Genomic DNA, 17,400 nt, shown 5'->3' with positions numbered 1-17,400 from the left:
CCAGAATGTCCCTGGTTCTCAGAGGCCTTGTCAAATCCCTCTGTAGAGCAGGGACCCCACAGCCCAATACACTAAATACCACTAAACTGCATAGTCTCTGGGCTTGGGTTTCACTTCCACTGTGGTGTCTCAGGACTGGACTAGCACCTGAAATGGACAGGTGTCAATACCCAAGTGATTCAGCAGCCCCCATGACACTTGGGAAAGGATCTGACAGGCAAGGGAGCCTGTTGTCCTGACTTTGTGGTGTTAGGGGCACCAAATTCAGGGCCTGTGCTGGGCAGCTGATTCAGGCTCTATAATCAGAGCTGCCTGGAGTCTTAAAACTTTCTACTGTACTGTATTGTACTGCACTGTACTGTACTGTATGGTACTGTATTGTATTGTACTATACTGTATTATACTGTATTGTACTGCACTGTACTGTACTGCACTGTACTGTACTGTATGGTACTGTATTGTATTGTACTATACTGTATTATACTGTATTGTACTGCACTGTACTGTACTGTATTGTACTGCACTGTACTGTATGGTACTGCACTGTACTGTATGGTACTGCACTGTACTGTATTGTATTGTACTGCACTGTACTGTACTGTATGGTACTGCACTGTACTGTATGGTACTGCACTGTACTGTATGGTACTGCACTGTACTGTATTGTACTGCACTGTATTGTACTGTACTGTACGGTACTGTATTGTATTGTACTATACTGTATTATACTGTATTGTACTGCACTGTACTGTATTGTACTGCACTGTATTGTACTGTACTGTATGGTACTGTATTGTATTGTACTATACTGTATTATACTGTATTGTACTGCACTGTACTGTATTGTACTGCACTGTACTGTATTGTACTGCACTGTACTGTATTGTACTGCACTGTACTGTATGGTACTGCACTGTACTGTATTGTACTGCACTGTATTGTACTGTACTGTACGGTACTGTATTGTATTGTACTATACTGTATTATACTGTATTGTACTGCACTGTACTGTATTGTACTGCACTGTATTGTACTGTACTGTATGGTACTGTATTGTATTGTACTATACTGTATTATACTGTATTGTACTGCACTGTACTGTATTGTACTGCACTATACTGTATTGTACTGCACTGTACTGCACTGTACTGCACTGTACTGTATTGTACTATACTGTATTATACTGTATTGTACTGCACTGTACTGCACTGTATGGTACTGTACTGTACTGTACTGTACTGTATTGTACTGCACTGTACTGCACTGTATGGTACTATACTGTACTATACTTCTCGAATCTCTATGGACTGCAGTACTGTCCTCTGGCAGGAGGGACCGATGGAGATAGGGGTCTGGACCCTGTGGAAACTAATTTGCAAGGGTCTCCAATAACTAAGGATAGCATGGAGCCACTGACTGGACTCTTTCTGAACAACCGCTCCAGAGTGGTCTGGCCTGGAGGGCTGCTTTGACCAGAGCTGCCCTTTCTCCCCCCACTGTCCCATTTTTTGGGGACAGTGTTCCCCTCACCCTCAGAAGAGACCCAGGCTGCCCGCTTCCCTCCTCAGCAGCTACACAGGCAGGCTCAGCATGCGGGACACTTTATTTGCTTTGACTTCTCCACATCATTTCCTTTACTGGTCAGGGAATGAGAGATGTGGGGAGGACAGGCTGAAGTCAAAGGCACTTTGAATGTTAAAATGGGTTACAAAGAGGTTGGTCTGAAAGTGACAAGCCTACTTCAAAGGCTTACAAAGGCTGTGCTCGGGAAATCTGGCCTCATTCAGCCAGTACCTTCTCCTGCAGGCATCACTGGGCCCAGGCCTTCGACTGTCCCTCCCCCACCAACCCCCAACATCTTCAGGACCTGGCTGCTGCAGTGAGTGGGCTAGCTCCACACTGCAGAGCCATGCATCCTGACCTGAACTCACGAGAAGTTCTGTGCATACAGAAGTAACAAATGTGGCCAAGCCATGGGAGAGGGTGTGTCTGCAGCCTTAGGCAACAATTCCACACTTAGTGACGCATTGGGCTAGAGGACTAATGTGAATAGTTTGCCCTGTGAGCTTGATCTGACTTCAGAACCCTCAGAGCAGTGCTTGGTCTCGGGAATCTCTTGTGTACCACAAGAGAGAAGGAAGAGGAAGTGGTGGTCTGCACAGCTGGGGCTTAGCGACTGCTCAGATCTCTGCAGTCAAGGGAGTTTCAATCATCTCAGACTCTGAGCCAAGGAGAGAGACAGTCTTTGAGAGCAAACAGGATGCTGGTTCCCAGGAGGGCTGTCCCCAAGGCTAGGGCCTTGGGCTCCTCAGGCCTCTGAGTCTACCGCTTCTTTTTGGTCTCCTTCTTTGGCCTCTTGTTGGTGGAAGGGATGGGAGCCTTGGGCTTCTTGGGCACCTCTGCACTCCTGGGCTCAGACGGTTCTGCCTCCTGTGTGGTGATTTAAAAAAAGAGTACTGTTTAGAGGAATCCAGCTTGACCAAAGGGATTCTGTCAACTGAAGCACACCATGGAGACACAAGGGAAGGATCATTTCCCAGCCCAGGGTCTCAAAGTACCTGGCACCAGGCAGCATCTGGGCTCCTTTACCTTCCAGTCCAGTGGCCTGTGGGACTTCAGTCCCATGCTTTATGTGTAAGATAAAAGGTAAGATGTAAGGTGACAGACACCTGGGGCAGTGGGGGAGGTGAAGTCACAGGAAGCACCAGCAGGGTTGGTGGCCCGGTGGCTGTCAGGATGCCCCAGGCTAGGACAGCATTAGTGAGGTTTGGCTGTGGGGCCATTACTGTGGCTGGCACTCCCCAGGTTTTGGGCTGAGGGTGAAGAAGGCAGCTGGCAGGTGAGCTATCACTGCACCGAGTGCTACAGGGTCTGGTGGAGGCGCCTTGTGGGAGGTCAGAGGCAGCCTCAGACCAGAAGCCCAGGTCCTCAGTAGCTGGGGCAGCTCTGCTCTGCTTTATAGCCATGGTGCACCCTCATGTTTGGTTGGAACAAAGGTTTTGCTGCTGAAAAAAAAGGCAGTCAGAGCTGCAGATCTGGGTCTGGCCTCACTGGGAGATAAACAAGCTGAGCCCCAGGCCACTCTGCTCAGGCCAGAGAAGAATCTGGAATGGCTCCTATCTGGTATTCCTCTCATCTGGTGATAACATGAGGAGTGCTATGGCCCCAAAGGAAGCAAAAAGCAGGTTGGCCCAGGGGACGCCAGACAGCCTGGGCTTTGTCTTCAAGCTGCACTTGGTCTGCAGTGTTTAATTCCATGTCAGGGTGGGGGTGGGGTGTGTGGCATGATCGCTTAGCGGGGAGTAGAAGGGGGGGGGGTGTAGCAAGCCCAATGGCCCCACAGAGTGGGAGAGAACGGACTGCCAAAATTGTGCTGTCCTCTGACCTCTAAGTGCACGTGGCACACATAACCCCCATGCAACAAATAAACATATAAATAAATGCAATAAAACAAACAAACAAATGAAATTAAAACAATGCATGCCAGGCTGGTGAAATGGCTCAGTAGCAAAAACACTTGCCATGCAGTTCAATTTCCAGAGTCTACATAACAGTGGAAGGAAAACTTAACTCCATAATTGTCCTCTGATTTCCACATGTGCTCTGTGGCTCCTATGCACTTGCACACATCACGCACATACATATTCACTCATACACAAAACACTCACACACATACACAGCTGCACACACAGACACACACTACACACTCACATACATACCTAAACACACGCACACATACGCACACACTTACACATAAACACCTGTATACACTCACACACACCTACATACTTAAATAACATTTTCACACACATATGCACACATATACACACTCTTCCATAGTACACACACAGTCTCATACACACACATACATACACACACACGTTTAGACATACATGCACATTCGCACACACATACATATACACATGAACAAAAACACATAACAGGCTCAACAGTTAAGAGCACTGACTGCTCTTCCAGAGGTCCTGAGTTCAAATCCCAGCAACTACACAGTGGCTCACAACCATCTGTAATGGAACCCAGTGCCCTCTTCAGGTGTGTCTGAAGACAGCTAGAGCGTACTCATATACATAAAATAAATAATTCTTAAAAAAAAAAAAAAAGAAAGCAAGTTTAAATTCAAGACCCATGTCAGCTGGGTGACTTCCCATGGAATCTGGACTCCCAGCTCCTCCTGGGTACTTCATACACACAATGATAGCAGTTCTGTGTCCCCTTGTAGTGCCCATGACTCAAGAGCACTGTCCTGTATTCAAGGCCAACATTCCCAGCACAGCATGGGGAAAGGTGTACCTGCCTCTGCTTCCTGATACAAGGTCTCACTGGGTAGCCTTGGCTGGAACTTAATTTGGGAAAAATTGCTGTCTGCATTTGGCCCCTTGATATATTTTTTTCAAACTATTCTAAGATTTATTATTTCATTTTATGTGTGTTTTGCCTGTATATATGTCTGTGTATCATATGTGTTCTCGGTGCCCAGAGGTCAGAAAAAGGTATTGGAGCCCCTGGAACTGGAGCTGCAGATGGCCGTGATCCACCATGTGGGTGCTGGGAATTGAACCCAGGTCCTCTGCAAGCAAAGCGAGTGCTCTTAACTGCTGAGCCATCTCTCTAGCCTTCAACCCCCTTCAGCTAAAATAAAAAAAATTAAAAAGCAGACTAAGGCTACCTCGTAGCTCTGGAAGGCAAAGAGGTTCCTCTGCCGTGCTGACTTGAAGATGCTCGGCCCAGGGAGTGGCACTATTAGGAGGTGAGGCCTTGTCGGAGTAGGTGTGTCACTGTGGATGTGGGCTTTAAGACCCTCATCCTAGCTGCCCGGAAGCCAGTCTGATCCTAGTGGCCTTCACATGAAGATATAGAACTCTCAGCTCCTCCTGCACCATGTCTGCCTGGACACTGCCATGCTCCTGCCTTGATGATGATGGACTGAACCTGTGAACCTGTAAGCCAGTCCCAATAAAATGTTGTCTCTATAAGAGTTGCCTTGGTCATGGTGTCTGTTCACAGCAGTATAACCCTAACTAAGACATCTGTGTTGAATTTGCTGAGCCCAGGTTCTAGCTAATTTTATTTTCTGGCATTACCTAGGTCCCCAGGGCCCAGCCTCCTTCCTGCAAGGGGAGGAACTGCAGCTCAGGGAAATGGCCCTGTGGGTGTTATGAAAAGGCTTCAGGACTGGAGCTCACATCCTCCAAGCTGCTGGGCCTCCTCCAGCCAGAACTCAATGGTGTCCAAAGTCCCCCAACACTATTATTTAATATCACTTGCCAAGAAAAAAAATTAGAAAAACAAACAAAATCAAGTCCCAGAAGAGTGGCTGACAACTGCACACCCTTGCAGAGTCCACTGGCAGCTCATGCTTAAGGCAAACCCAGCAGGATATGATGTCAATGTCACTGTGGGTCTTGGGAGCAGAGAGCCGTCCTTACAGCACCTGCACACTTCCTGGAAGCCAGCTGCCTCTAGGTGCCCAGAGCAGAACTCAGGCATACACCAGAGAGCTTACTGAGGCCTGCCCAGGTCTCTGAGCTGCTACTCGGAGCTCCAGCCTGTGGCAGTGGGGGCTGGTATAGCGGTCTAGTGGCTGTCCTATGCGGCTTCATGCTACAGAGATTCTTCCTGCTGCCTCGCCCCTTTTGGCTCTGGGACTCCACCCCCAGTCAACTATACAGCAGATAACTAGCATGGGCATGTCCCGTATCCTTCCAACTCAACCATCCCAGGTCACATGGCATCTTTTCCAGAAACCCGGCCTTCCTCTAGCAGGAAGAGTGACCAGGGTCTCAATGGTCCTCCTTTCACTGTTTTGCAACAGGTCTCAAGGTGTGCTGACCCAACCTTCTCTCTGTCTTGACTCAGCCACTCTCTAGCATCTGAGCCCCTCCCTGCCTTCCATTCAGCCACTGCCCTACCTCTGCCTCTGCTCCTCCTGTACCTGCCGAAGGATGCTTCCAAGGTGCGGGTTTCTCCACTGTCCCCCACCCTAGGCCTCGCCAGGGGGTATTGCCTCATGCCCCATACCCAGAAGGCAGTTAAAGCAGCCTAACAGTGCCACAGTCAGGTGGCAGGGCTTCCTAGACACCTGTAGTAACAGGCGCGCCCTCTTGAGAACATATGTCTGGGGTTGGAGGGATGGCTCAGTGGTTAAGAACACTTGCTGCTCTTATAACCAACCTAGGTTCAGCTCCCAGCACCCAAGTGGCAGCTCGCAATCACTTGTATTTAACCACTGGAGACCCAGGGGATCTGACATCCTTTTCTGGCCTCTGAGGGATATACTTACACGCATGCAGGGAAACTATTGGAACACATACAACTAAAAAAATAACAACAAATGCTACTTATAATGACTGCCCAGCCTTCCTTCTCTGCTGCATTCCTTTACGAAAGTGTCCAGATACTTTATAAAACCACCAACACTCTACCACAGACATGTATACTGTGTGTATGGTGTACACATGGGCCTGTGGTCATGTGTATGTGTGTCTGTAGGTATGCGTGTATACATATGTGTGTATATACGTGTGTGGAGGCCAGAGGCCGACGTTGGATGTCTTCCTTCATTGGATGGCACCTTTACGGTGACATGTTCTCATGGCTGTCTCACCAGCAAGCCATCTGCAGGACAGTGCTACTTGGACAAGGGAGGGAATGCAATGATGGAGCAGGCAGGGCCAGGCTCTCTTGTTTTCTACGTGCTCAGAGGAACAGCTATTTTTTTTTTTTTTGGTTCTTTTTTTCGGAGCTGGGGACTGAACCCAGGGCCTTGTGCTTCCTAGGTAAGCGCTCTACCACTGAGCTAAATCCCCAGCCCCAGAGGAACAGCTATTTTAAGATCAAATACGTGCAGCCTCCAGTGTTGCCACCAGTCACACCACGGCCATACCCCAGTCACACCACGGCCACACCAGCCACAGCAGTCACACCACGGCCATACTATCCCCAACACTGCCTTTAGTTAGCAAGTCAGGCCCTGTGCCATTCATTTAGACAAAGTGCCAGGATAGGCTCAGGCTATAAACACAGGGAACAGCACCCAGAAAGGACCAGGGCTGGCTTGAGGTCTCGGTTGATGAGCAGCAGAGCTAGGATATATGTCTCTCACTGCTTTGTCGTTAACTATAAAATCTAGTTTTTTATACTTAGCAGCCCCCCTAGAGTCCCATGCCAGAATGAGAAGACCAGTCTGTTCCAGATTCTGTCTGTAGCCTCCTTGTGACCAGTGGTCCTGGAGGACTCAGAAAAGCAGGATAACGGTGCAGACGTGCTTGCTTTTGCAGTGGAAGCGCTCCTCTGGGGGTGTGTATACACCACAGTTGTCATGCCTCTCACACATTAGCTGTTTCGTCCTCACCATACCCACCCCCACCTCAGCTTTTGGCACTGCCACCCATGCAGCTGCCCAAGTTCATTTCTAAGTTCTCCCTGGTCCCTCATGCCCCCACACCGATCTGTCCCCAAGGCCTGTTTATTCTACTTTCCAAGAGCTTCTAGATTTGCTCGTCCCAACCACTATGTGTTCTGCTCTGCATCCTTCCCTCAAATCCTCCCTTCGCCTCATCTTCCACATGGCTTCTAGCCTCTTCTCCTAAAATGATGGCAACAGTCAGGACTGGAACTGTTTTCAGATTTTAAAATGTTGCTGATCTTTTGTATGAGACGGATTTTAAAAGACCCAGTGTGGTTTCTGGATGGTAGTCTACTCCAGCCTTGGCCTTGTCTCCATCCAGGTCGCTCTCACTCAGGGCCACTGGCATCGCTTGCTGGCATCCACTGTGACAGGGGCTTAGCACTCACTGTCTATTCATGTGTGTCCAGTATGGGAAGTTCTGTGCTCACAGGGGCCTGCAGAAGAGCCAGTACACTCCAGTCATTTGCTCACTGGGCCTCGTGATGATAAAGAGGCCACTGGGGCCTCATTTGCTGGCAAGGAAGCCAAAGCTCTGACATTGAGAACTTGTAGGCAAACTACAGGGAAGCCAAGGTGGCTGTCACAGTGCGATCTGGGTCCTCGGGTCTGAGCAGTACAGGGGTGGTTTTCCCTCTCAGCTGACAGGAATGACTCAGCAGGTGAGTGACTTAACTTCTCTTCAGATGTGTGTGGCTGGGACAAGCCCCGGAAGTACAGGCTACACATCCAACAGCCTCACCTTTCAGTCTGGGGGCACCATACCTCGTCTGAAGCAATTAAGGGGAAAAAAAAACCCTCTGTTGCCAGGTGTTTTCTGGGCCTATAGAAGTGTCTTTCGTGGACACAATCCTATCCATAACAAGGTGGCAAGAGAGCAGACCACCAGGTCAGAAAATTGCTGCTATGGGCCAAGCCCAGGGAGCGGAATCTGTGCAGTGCTGGAGAGAAGGATTAAGCCTGCTGTCTCCACTGTGCAACTCTCCATGGCTGTGTGCCTGCAAACCAGACAGAATAGTGTCCCGTTTCAACACTGTCACTCCTCCCTTGAAAACAGTCCAGGGAGAAAAAGTAGCACGCTGCTTGGAACTATCTCATTAGAGCCATCAGGAGTTCTCCTCTTGTGGCTCTGCAAGATTAGGACTGCATAGAACGCTGACCAGTCAGTCAGCCTGCCTCACACTGGTGCTCTGTCTCTTCCCACACATCATTCCTGCCTGAGTAGAGCCAGGCAGGCCAGGGGCTAAACTGACCTTGTAGAGATGGAGTGAGAGTGGCCCTGAGACGAGGACTTGATAGCAGATGAAATGGGGAGTGGGGGAGGCTGTTCACAAGGCTCAACTATGCCAAACACACACAGCGTCCAAGACACTTGGCAGGTAAGTGGAACTGTGTTAGAAAAAACAATCTGGGAGGGGTGGTCGGTAAAGCATTTGCTGTAGTAGCATAAAGACCTGAGTTCAAATCCCCTGTACCCAGGTATGGAATCGGGCATGGTAGCACACACCTGCTATCCTGCCTTAGAAAGGCCAAGACAAGATGCCTGGGGTTTGCTGGCCAGCTAGTGCAGCTGAACTGCTGAGTTTCAAGTCCAGTGAGAACTCATCTCGAAAGCAGAAAGAGAATGGAGCTGGGAGAGGGCTCAGTTGGCCAAGAGCTGATCTTGGCAGTGGTCCTGGGTTGGATTCCCAGCACTCACCATCTGTAACCCATGCCAGGAGATCCAGGAGATCCAGAGCTTCCTCTGGCCTCTATGAACACTGCACACACATGGTGCATAGACACACACACACACACACACACATTCTTATACATAAAAAATAAGATAAAAATTAGTTAAGAAAAACAACACAATAAGCAATTGAGAAAGACAAGCAGGCCCACAGATGAGCATGCACGCGCGCGCGCGCACACACACACACACACACACTCTCTCTCTCTCCCCCCCCCCCCCTCTCTCGGTCCTTCCCACTGGTCAGTCTGTGTGCTGTGTGTCTACCCTCCCTGTGAGCTGGCACACACTCGCAGCCTGGCGGTTGTGGAAGCATGATGCCTTCACTCTGCTCACACAGCATCTCAGGAACATGTCATTAAGTAAAGCACACCTGCCTCCCAAGCCAACTACATGGCAGCAGAACCAGAGGTGGTTCTGTGAGCTAGTCCCTGGATGCCAGGACTGGGAACATGTTTGTTCAAGTTAACTGTACCGTTATGGTGACCCTGCTGCGCATGGAAACTCAAGGCTCTCACACAGAACTTTTCTGGCCATTGACCCAGAGCTCAGGAAGGGCTTTTAGATCTCCGAACACTACAGGCTTCAGGTTGGAAGGGACAGCTCTGTGGGCAGCATATTAAATGTCACCACACTCGGGGCTGGGGATTTAGCTCAGTGGTAGAGCACTTACCTAGGAAGCGCAAGGCCCTGGGTTCGGTCCCCAGCTCCGAAAAAAAAAAAGAACCAAAAAAAAAAAAAAAAAATGTCACCACACTCACTATATGCCAGTGAGTTCCCCAGGAGAGCACGTGGTCAAGTAGACCCTCCATGAGATTTGTAAAGTAACCGAGCAAGGAAATGGCCCTGAGCTATAAACCCTGGTGATAGGGACGCTGACAGCAACTATCTTTCCTACTCAGCACAGGACATGAGAAGGAAGTCAGTACCGTGGGAAAGGCAGGAACTGCCTTGAGATCCCCAGTTCCCCAAGCTAATGAGCCAATACCATGTCTGTGTGGGAAGCCACAGGAACCAGGCCACTGAGTTCTTATTAACACTGCAGACCCGGACAGAGATGTAAGCAAGCAAAATTGTCCACCTTCTAAGTGTTGGCAGCTGGTTGCTGAGAAAAGTCAGGAATATTTGAGATTAGCTCAGCCAAATCTAAACTCATGGAGAGTGGCCAGAAGGTACTGCCTGCTACAGAAGGTACTGAACAGAGCCAGGACCCCTCACGTAGGACTAACAGGTTCTACGTTCTGTGCAGAAGCTGAACCAGAAGAGACCTGGGTGGCAAGCTCAGGCCAGACAGGGCAGAGAGTAGCCACCTGCACTCCCTCACTATTCTTTCTTTTCTTTTTCTTCCTCCCTCTCTTTTCTTCTCTTCCTTAAGACAGGCTCCCATTATGTAGTCCTAGAACTTGCTATACAGACCAGGCTGGCCTCAAACTCACAGGATCTCAGTGATCGGCCTCAGTACGTGTGGCTCGCTGCCCTTTAAGATGCTGCATCTCACCTAGGAAAACCTACACAGACCTCCCCAGAAAAATACCAGTGAGCTTGCCAATGTCATCACAAACCCCAGAAGCCTAAAGGCAGCCCTGCTAGAACCCCTCTGAGGAGGACGTTGGGCCCGGCAGAGATGGTAAGCAGAACCTGTTTGCCTCTAGTTTCTGGGAGTTTCACATAAGCTCCCCAGGAGTCCAGCTTTTAGAGGAAGAGATCTCCGCTCCTCAATCCCAGCCATCACTCTAAAGCCCCAACCCACTGACGACTGCTGTCCTCAGCAGGCCAGCCATACGGTTCCTTCCAGAGTCCTTTGAACTGGGCCAAGCAGGAAGGCAGCCTCCCTAGGATGCTGTAGCTGAAAGAGGGAAATTGTGGGAGATGTCATCTCACCACAGTCAGGGAGCAGAGGAAATGGCCCTATGAGAGTCTTCTAACTTCTCCCAGGTTTCCTTTCCCAACTTGTTTGGTTGGTTTTTGTTTTTGTTGTTATTTTTTCTTTCCAGAGAGGCTTTCTCCCAGGTGTCCCTGGCTATCTGGAACTAGCTCTGTAAACCAGGCTGGCCTTGAACTCAGAGACTTGCCTGCCTTTCCTCTTGAGTGCTGGGATTGAAAGCATACACTACCACCACTCAGCTCCCTTCTCAACCTGTAATATCAAGCTATCATTTCAAACTTAACCCGTCCTCCTAAAATTAGTTTATGCTACAGAAGAATCTAAGGGCTAGACCAGGATACATGTTAGTTTCATCTGGGCATGTTGTAAGCATTGACCTAACCCTCTGAAAAAGAGACTCGGCATCTCTGGCAGTCAGTTCAGGACTACAAAAACTTCCCAGATGTCCCCACACAGGTACAGAACCACAAAGTGAGGACACTCCCAGCCCCTGGCTCACGGCAAGAATCAAAAATCAATTTCTTTTCTTCTAGAGCCTAGATGCTATCTCAGAAATCTTTTTTATTTTATCTTCCTTTTGAGACAGGGTCTCACCACATACCTGTAGCTGAATACATAGACCAGGCTAGCCTTGAACTTGCAGAGATTACCTGCCGCTGCGCTCTGATTAAAGGTGTGTGCCACTATGTACAGCCTAAATCTTACTACATTCATTTATTGTGTGTGTGTACACACGTGTGACATTGTAAGGTCAGGGGACAACTTTATCGAATCAGTTCTCTTCTTCGATCATGCAGGTTCTGGAACTGGGAAAGGCTTGGGGCCTTTACACGCTGGTCACCAGTGTCCCTTAGATTCTTTTTTACCATGCTCCATATAACCAAACTTGGCTTGAAAGACAAATGTATTTGCTGTTTTGTCTGTGTCTAAGGACCTGTTACCTCATATTTTAGAATTCAGCCTACAGGAAAATACTTGGGTTGTGTGACCTTGGCCTTAGTCAGGAGCAAATAACTGTTTTCTCAGGTCTTAGCGTAATGAGGTGTCAATGGGAAAACCTTCCATCTGGCTTAGGATTCCAGAGGCTTGGCTTGCATTGGCCAATGGGTTCTTGTTTTTCCTCTGAAAAGGAAGGGGGTGGTGTGGGAAGCATTTATATGTGTTCTCCCCTGCCCCCCATTAGCTCCTAAAGAGCTTTCAAATAATCTCTTAGGTATTGAAGCGCTGAAGGCATGTATAAACCATTGTAAGGAATCAGCTTATTGGAGAACAGGAAAGACACTTTTGCTTTTCAAAGGCTTTCCCAGCATCTGGAGCCAAAAATACTATCTTCTGACCCAAAAAGCCACTAATAATTGTGTCTACATGCCGAGCAAGAGGATGGTTTTGCCCTAAGCAAACGGCAAAGAGCAGCACTGTTCTCTGAGCTCTACACCCCATTCGGCCCCTCCCCCACCTCTGTAGCATCGTCCTCTACCAAGCACCTCCCGCTGCCCTCAGGCCATAGGGAGCCTCTACAAGCTGCCCCTACTTTCCCAGGCTCCCTAAGACCTCCCTTGTCCTCCAGTTAAAGCCCCCTTCTTCCTCCACCCCTGACGGCTGTTAGACACTCAGCACTGTGCGCATTAGTTACCGGCTGTGGGAGGGGAGGAGGCTGTCTCATGGCAACATACAGAAGGAAGTTGGTGGCAGAACCCTCGTTCCAGGGGCCATATGCTAGCCTACGGCAGTACGTGGTTCACTACTCTATGCTAGCATCATCATCATCATCCCCACTACTGCTAACCCACTGAGAAGACTTTGGTTTTGGGTTTTTTTTTTAACTTTTAAAAGACGTATGTTATTTTATGTGTATGAGTGATTTGTCTCCTTGTTTAAATGTATACCATGGGCATGCCTGGTACCCACAGAGATGGGACTTGCTGGAACTGGAGTTGGTTATAAGCCACCATGTGGGTGCTGGGAAACCAAACCCAGGTCCCCTGCAAGAGCAGCCAGTGCTCCTAACAGCTGAGCCATCTCTCCAGCCCCAGTTTTTTGTTGTTTAAGATTTATTTTATTTGTATTTATGTGTACGTGTATTTATACAGGTGCCTACAGAGGCCAGAGGAGGGTGTTGGATCCTCTGGAGCCTGAGTTATAATAAGTGTTATGAGATGCCCAATGTAGGTGCTGGAAGCCAAGCTTAGGTGTAGCCATCTTAACTGAACCATCTCTCCAGTCCCCTAGTGAGCTGTTTTTTTTTTTTTTTTAAAGGAAAAAGGGTAGATTATAATGGCATACCCTTTTAACCTTAGAACTTAGAAGAGAAGCGGGCAGATCTCTGAGTCTGAGGACAGCCTGGTCTACACAGTGAGTTCCTGACCAGCTAACACTGGAGCCAGTGAGATGGCTGAGCAGGTGAACTGCTTAACCACCAAGCTGCTGACTGGAGTTCAATCCCCAGAGTGCACACAGTAGAGAGAACCAATCCCTGTGAGTTACCCTCTGACCTCTACGCAGACACACATGCATTCACAAAGACAGCTAAGACACTTCTGTATGGTGGCACATGCCTGCAAGTCCAGTACGTAGGAAACTGAGGCAGGAAGGCCTGTTATTATCAGTTTAAGGCCGGCATGGGCTAGAGTGGGAAGTCTTGTTTCAACAAAATAAACAAAAGCTAAGTTAACACAGTAAAGGTCAGTTAGGAAGACAGCTCCCTGTGTCCCCTGCCCATGAACTCCAAGAAAAGCAAAACAACTTACTGCGATGAATTCGATGAATTCTTTTTTTTTTTTTTTTTCTTTTTTTCGGAGCTGGGGACCGAACCCAGGGCCTTGCACTTGCTAGGCAAGTGCTCTACCACTGAGCTAAATCCCCAACCCCACTGCAATGAATTCTTATTCTAAAAAAAGTTAGGGCTTCCTGCTTGTTGGTGACTTAGGAGATGTACTTAAAACATATTTTTTGCTGTTTTTAGGAGACATGTATTAAATTTTTTAAAAAATTTCATTACCGGGTGGGGGGGTATGTCACAGTGAACATGATCTGGGGAGCTTATTTCTCAGCTCTTTGTCAACTCCTTGCTCAAAGGCCTTACCCTGTGGGATGGCTCCAAGCCTCTGCTCACTTCAAAGGGTTAAGAACAATAGGCGGAACATGGCTTCCCTTCCTAGCTCTCCAAATAAAACAAGTTATCACCCCCATCCCCGGAGAGCCAGAGCAGCTTCAGCAGAGGCAGCTAATGACAATAGGTTTGTCACTTATAACACCCACAGCATGCCCTAGCTGAGGACTGAGGCCAGGGACTATGTTCTTAAAGTGAGCTGTGACTACGGGTGACATCCACAAAATCCCCGAATACACTGAGGAGGAAACCAGCATGGGCCACAAGTCTGTCCATGCTGGAGCCCCTCCAAGCTCTGCCCTGTCCTGTGTATATGGGCATGAGAAAGTGCACGTGCTGTATGTGGTACAGAAACGAGAAGAAACGCCTAACCTGGAACTTGCTATTTTTCAGCTAGGTTGGTGGCGAACGAGCCCTGATATTCTGTCTGTCTCACTCACCCAGAACTGGAGTCACATGCACTGTGGATGCTAAGGTCCTCATGTCGCACAGCAAGCACTTTACAAACACTGAGCACTTCCATACCCCTGCTGCAGACAGTGTCTATGCGGCCCAAATCAGTCCTGAGTTTACTGGGATTACAGCTGTGTGCCACAGGGCCAGCTCGGAGTCCTTTTCTCATCTTGCTTCTGTGTCTCCTGGGAGACTTCCTCTCCATGCTCTAAGGGCTTCACTGTCCTCTGACACATGCCTTCACGTCCTAACTGCTTGCCCCCAGCCTCTTCTTTCTACAGACCCACAACCCACCTGCTGACTTGACAGACCACCCAGGTGCCTTAAAGGCACCTTTTAAAATATGTAATTTTTAATTTTTTTAATATGTCTGTCTGTCTGTATCATGATAGCAGAAGCCCTGGAACTGGAGTTACAGATAGGTGTGAGCTGCCATGTGGATGTTAGGAATTGAACTTGGGTCCTCTGGAAGAGCAGCCAGTGCTCCCTAAGCCATCTCTCCAGCCCCTTAAGGGCACTTTTTAAAAACTTAAAACCTGGTGCGCCTCCTCCCCTGGACCCATACCATACCTGCTCCTGTGACTTGGTTCCCCACTGCACCAGGACCCATCACCCTCTCCACTGCATAAGCAGGAGCTTCAGAACACAAACCCCAAGATGTGCAGTCCCCAGGACGTGCTGTGCATTAAGAAACAGCAGGCCGGGGTTGGGGATTTAGCTCAGTGGTAGAGCGCTTGCCTAGGAAGCGCAAGGTCCTGGGTTCGGTCCCCAGCTCCGGAAAAAAAAAAAAAAAAAAAAAAAAAAAGAACCAAAAAGAAACAGCAGGCCATGGTGACATATGCCTTTAATCTCAGCACGACAGAGAGAGAGAGAGAGAGACAGACAGACAGACAGAGACAGAGAGACAGAGAGACAGACAGGCGTGAAGCCAGTCTGGTCTACATGCAGAGGAGTTCCAGCCAGCCAAGGCTACATAGTGAGGCATTAGGGAAAAGAAAAAAGAAGAAGAAAGTAGGTTTATGATGATGTGCCAGCCCAGTGCCTCAGAGGAAGGACCACAAACGCACAAATATTCATATATACACAACACACAAGCATTTATTTGCTTTAAAAAACAACAATGAATCAAAATGATAAAGATGAATCATAGTAATAAAAATGGCTCCCTATGGGAGGAAGCAGGGAGTGGTGGGGGCATAATAAGATTAAAGGAAACTTCTATGAATGTTCCTTATTACACAGTTTGGAAATGTTATATAAACATTTTATAAGATTTCAAAAACAAATTAAAAAGAAAAATTCCTAGAAACTAAAACCAAGCTGTAGCAAATGCACCTAACGTCTTCCAGAGTGAAGTGATCCACAGAGAAGAGGCTGACACACCCTTCTCATGGCAAACTCCCCCACCTTCCCGCCTGAGTCTCGGGTCAGTGATAATCACACACTGTAGGTGTGTAACCTGAAACACAGTTGCCATCTTTCTAGAAGCTGCCGCATGGATGGTCCCTGTTGGCACGGCTGGTCCTCACCAGCACTGGGCGCTGGGATCTCTAACGGCTCTTCATGCCCACAGCTAGTAAGAGTGCGCTGTGCCTACCCCATTAAGCAATGCAGCTTATGCTGGACATCTGCGGTCTGCAACTCTGAAATCTGAGTATACAGTCGGTAGGAAGTGCTTATATGACCAGTTCCTAATAAACGCCTTGTGGGCTAGGGTTATAGCTCATGCCTAGTAGAACACTTGCCTCTCAGTAGGCGATGCCCCAGATCTCATGCCCAATACTGTCACAGAAAAAGAAAACTATTAGCTGGTGGCCATGTTTATAGGCTGGGGATGTCACTCATTTGGTAGAGTGCTTGCCTAGCATGCATGAGGCCCTGGGTTAGTTCCAAACACCCCATAAACCAGGCGTGGTAGTACATGTCTAAAATTCCATTAGGGATATAGAGGCAGGAAGATCGGGAATGTAAGCCAACCTCTGCTATGTGATACTGTCTCAGATAGCCCAACACAGCCCACATACACAACCTGGACACAGACTCTCTAAGGAGTTCCTTGCTAGACAATGTTTCGTGATCTATGGGCTCCTTGCTGTTGGAGCTGGACACATCTCTGTGGCTCCAGTCAGGGCACTTTTGGACTTGGGTCAGTTTCTCCCCAGCTTTATCCCATGCCTTCTCTATAGCCTTTTACTGCGGTAACCATAGGTGCAAGGCCTCCTAGTCCATCACTAAATCTAAGTTGGCCTTGGTGACCTCCAACATAGCAGGACAGAACAAATTAGTCATTTTGTTACTCTTTCTATGAAATAAGACTGCCAATATAAACCAAAGATAGAACTTTAGAACTGGCAAGATAGCTCAGTGGGTAAAGTGGGTAAAGGCCAAGCCTAGCAACCTGAGTTCAATCCCAGGGACCCTCACCATCCAACTCTTGATGGTTGTCCTCTGTCCTCCGTACACAGTGGCACATACACACACTCACACACCAACTATCTAAACAAACAAACAAATGTGAAAAATGTTTTAAGATTCAATTATAAACTCAAAATAAAAATATCTGGGGTTGAGGATTTAGCTCAGTGGTAGAGCGCTTGCCTAGCAAGCGCAAGGCCCTGGGTTCGGTCCCCAGCTCCGAAAAAAAAGAAAAAAGAAAAAAAGAAAAAAAAATATCCGAGTCTTCAGTTTGAATTCTAAATACCCAATAGGAATTCCAATTCTTTCCACTGAGATAGAGTCTCACTGTATACAGTCCAAACTGGCCGACAATTTACTTGAGTCTAGACTGCCCTCAA

At 48.3% G+C, this 17,400-nt stretch overlaps 1 protein-coding gene across 2 annotated transcripts in view; it reads right to left on the bottom strand.

Moving 5' to 3' along the window:
• Nucleotides 1-1,585: 1,585 nt before the first annotated feature.
• Nucleotides 1,586-17,400, bottom strand: part of Manbal (mannosidase beta like) — a 29,586-nt gene continuing 13,771 nt past the window's right edge. For both annotated transcript variants that reach the window (NM_001173380.1, XM_063284396.1), the window contains exon 3: nt 1,586-2,430. In NM_001173380.1, the coding sequence (NP_001166851.1) occupies nt 2,323-2,430 (108 nt within the window). In that variant the 3' untranslated portion in view covers nt 1,586-2,322. The remainder of the gene's footprint in view (nt 2,431-17,400) is intronic.

Source organism: Rattus norvegicus, chromosome 3 (assembly GCF_036323735.1).
Source record: "Rattus norvegicus strain BN/NHsdMcwi chromosome 3, GRCr8, whole genome shotgun sequence".
NCBI lineage: Eukaryota > Metazoa > Chordata > Mammalia > Rodentia > Muridae > Rattus > Rattus norvegicus.
Note: the sequence above shows the minus strand (reverse complement) of the source record. Positions and strands in the feature narration are given on the sequence as shown.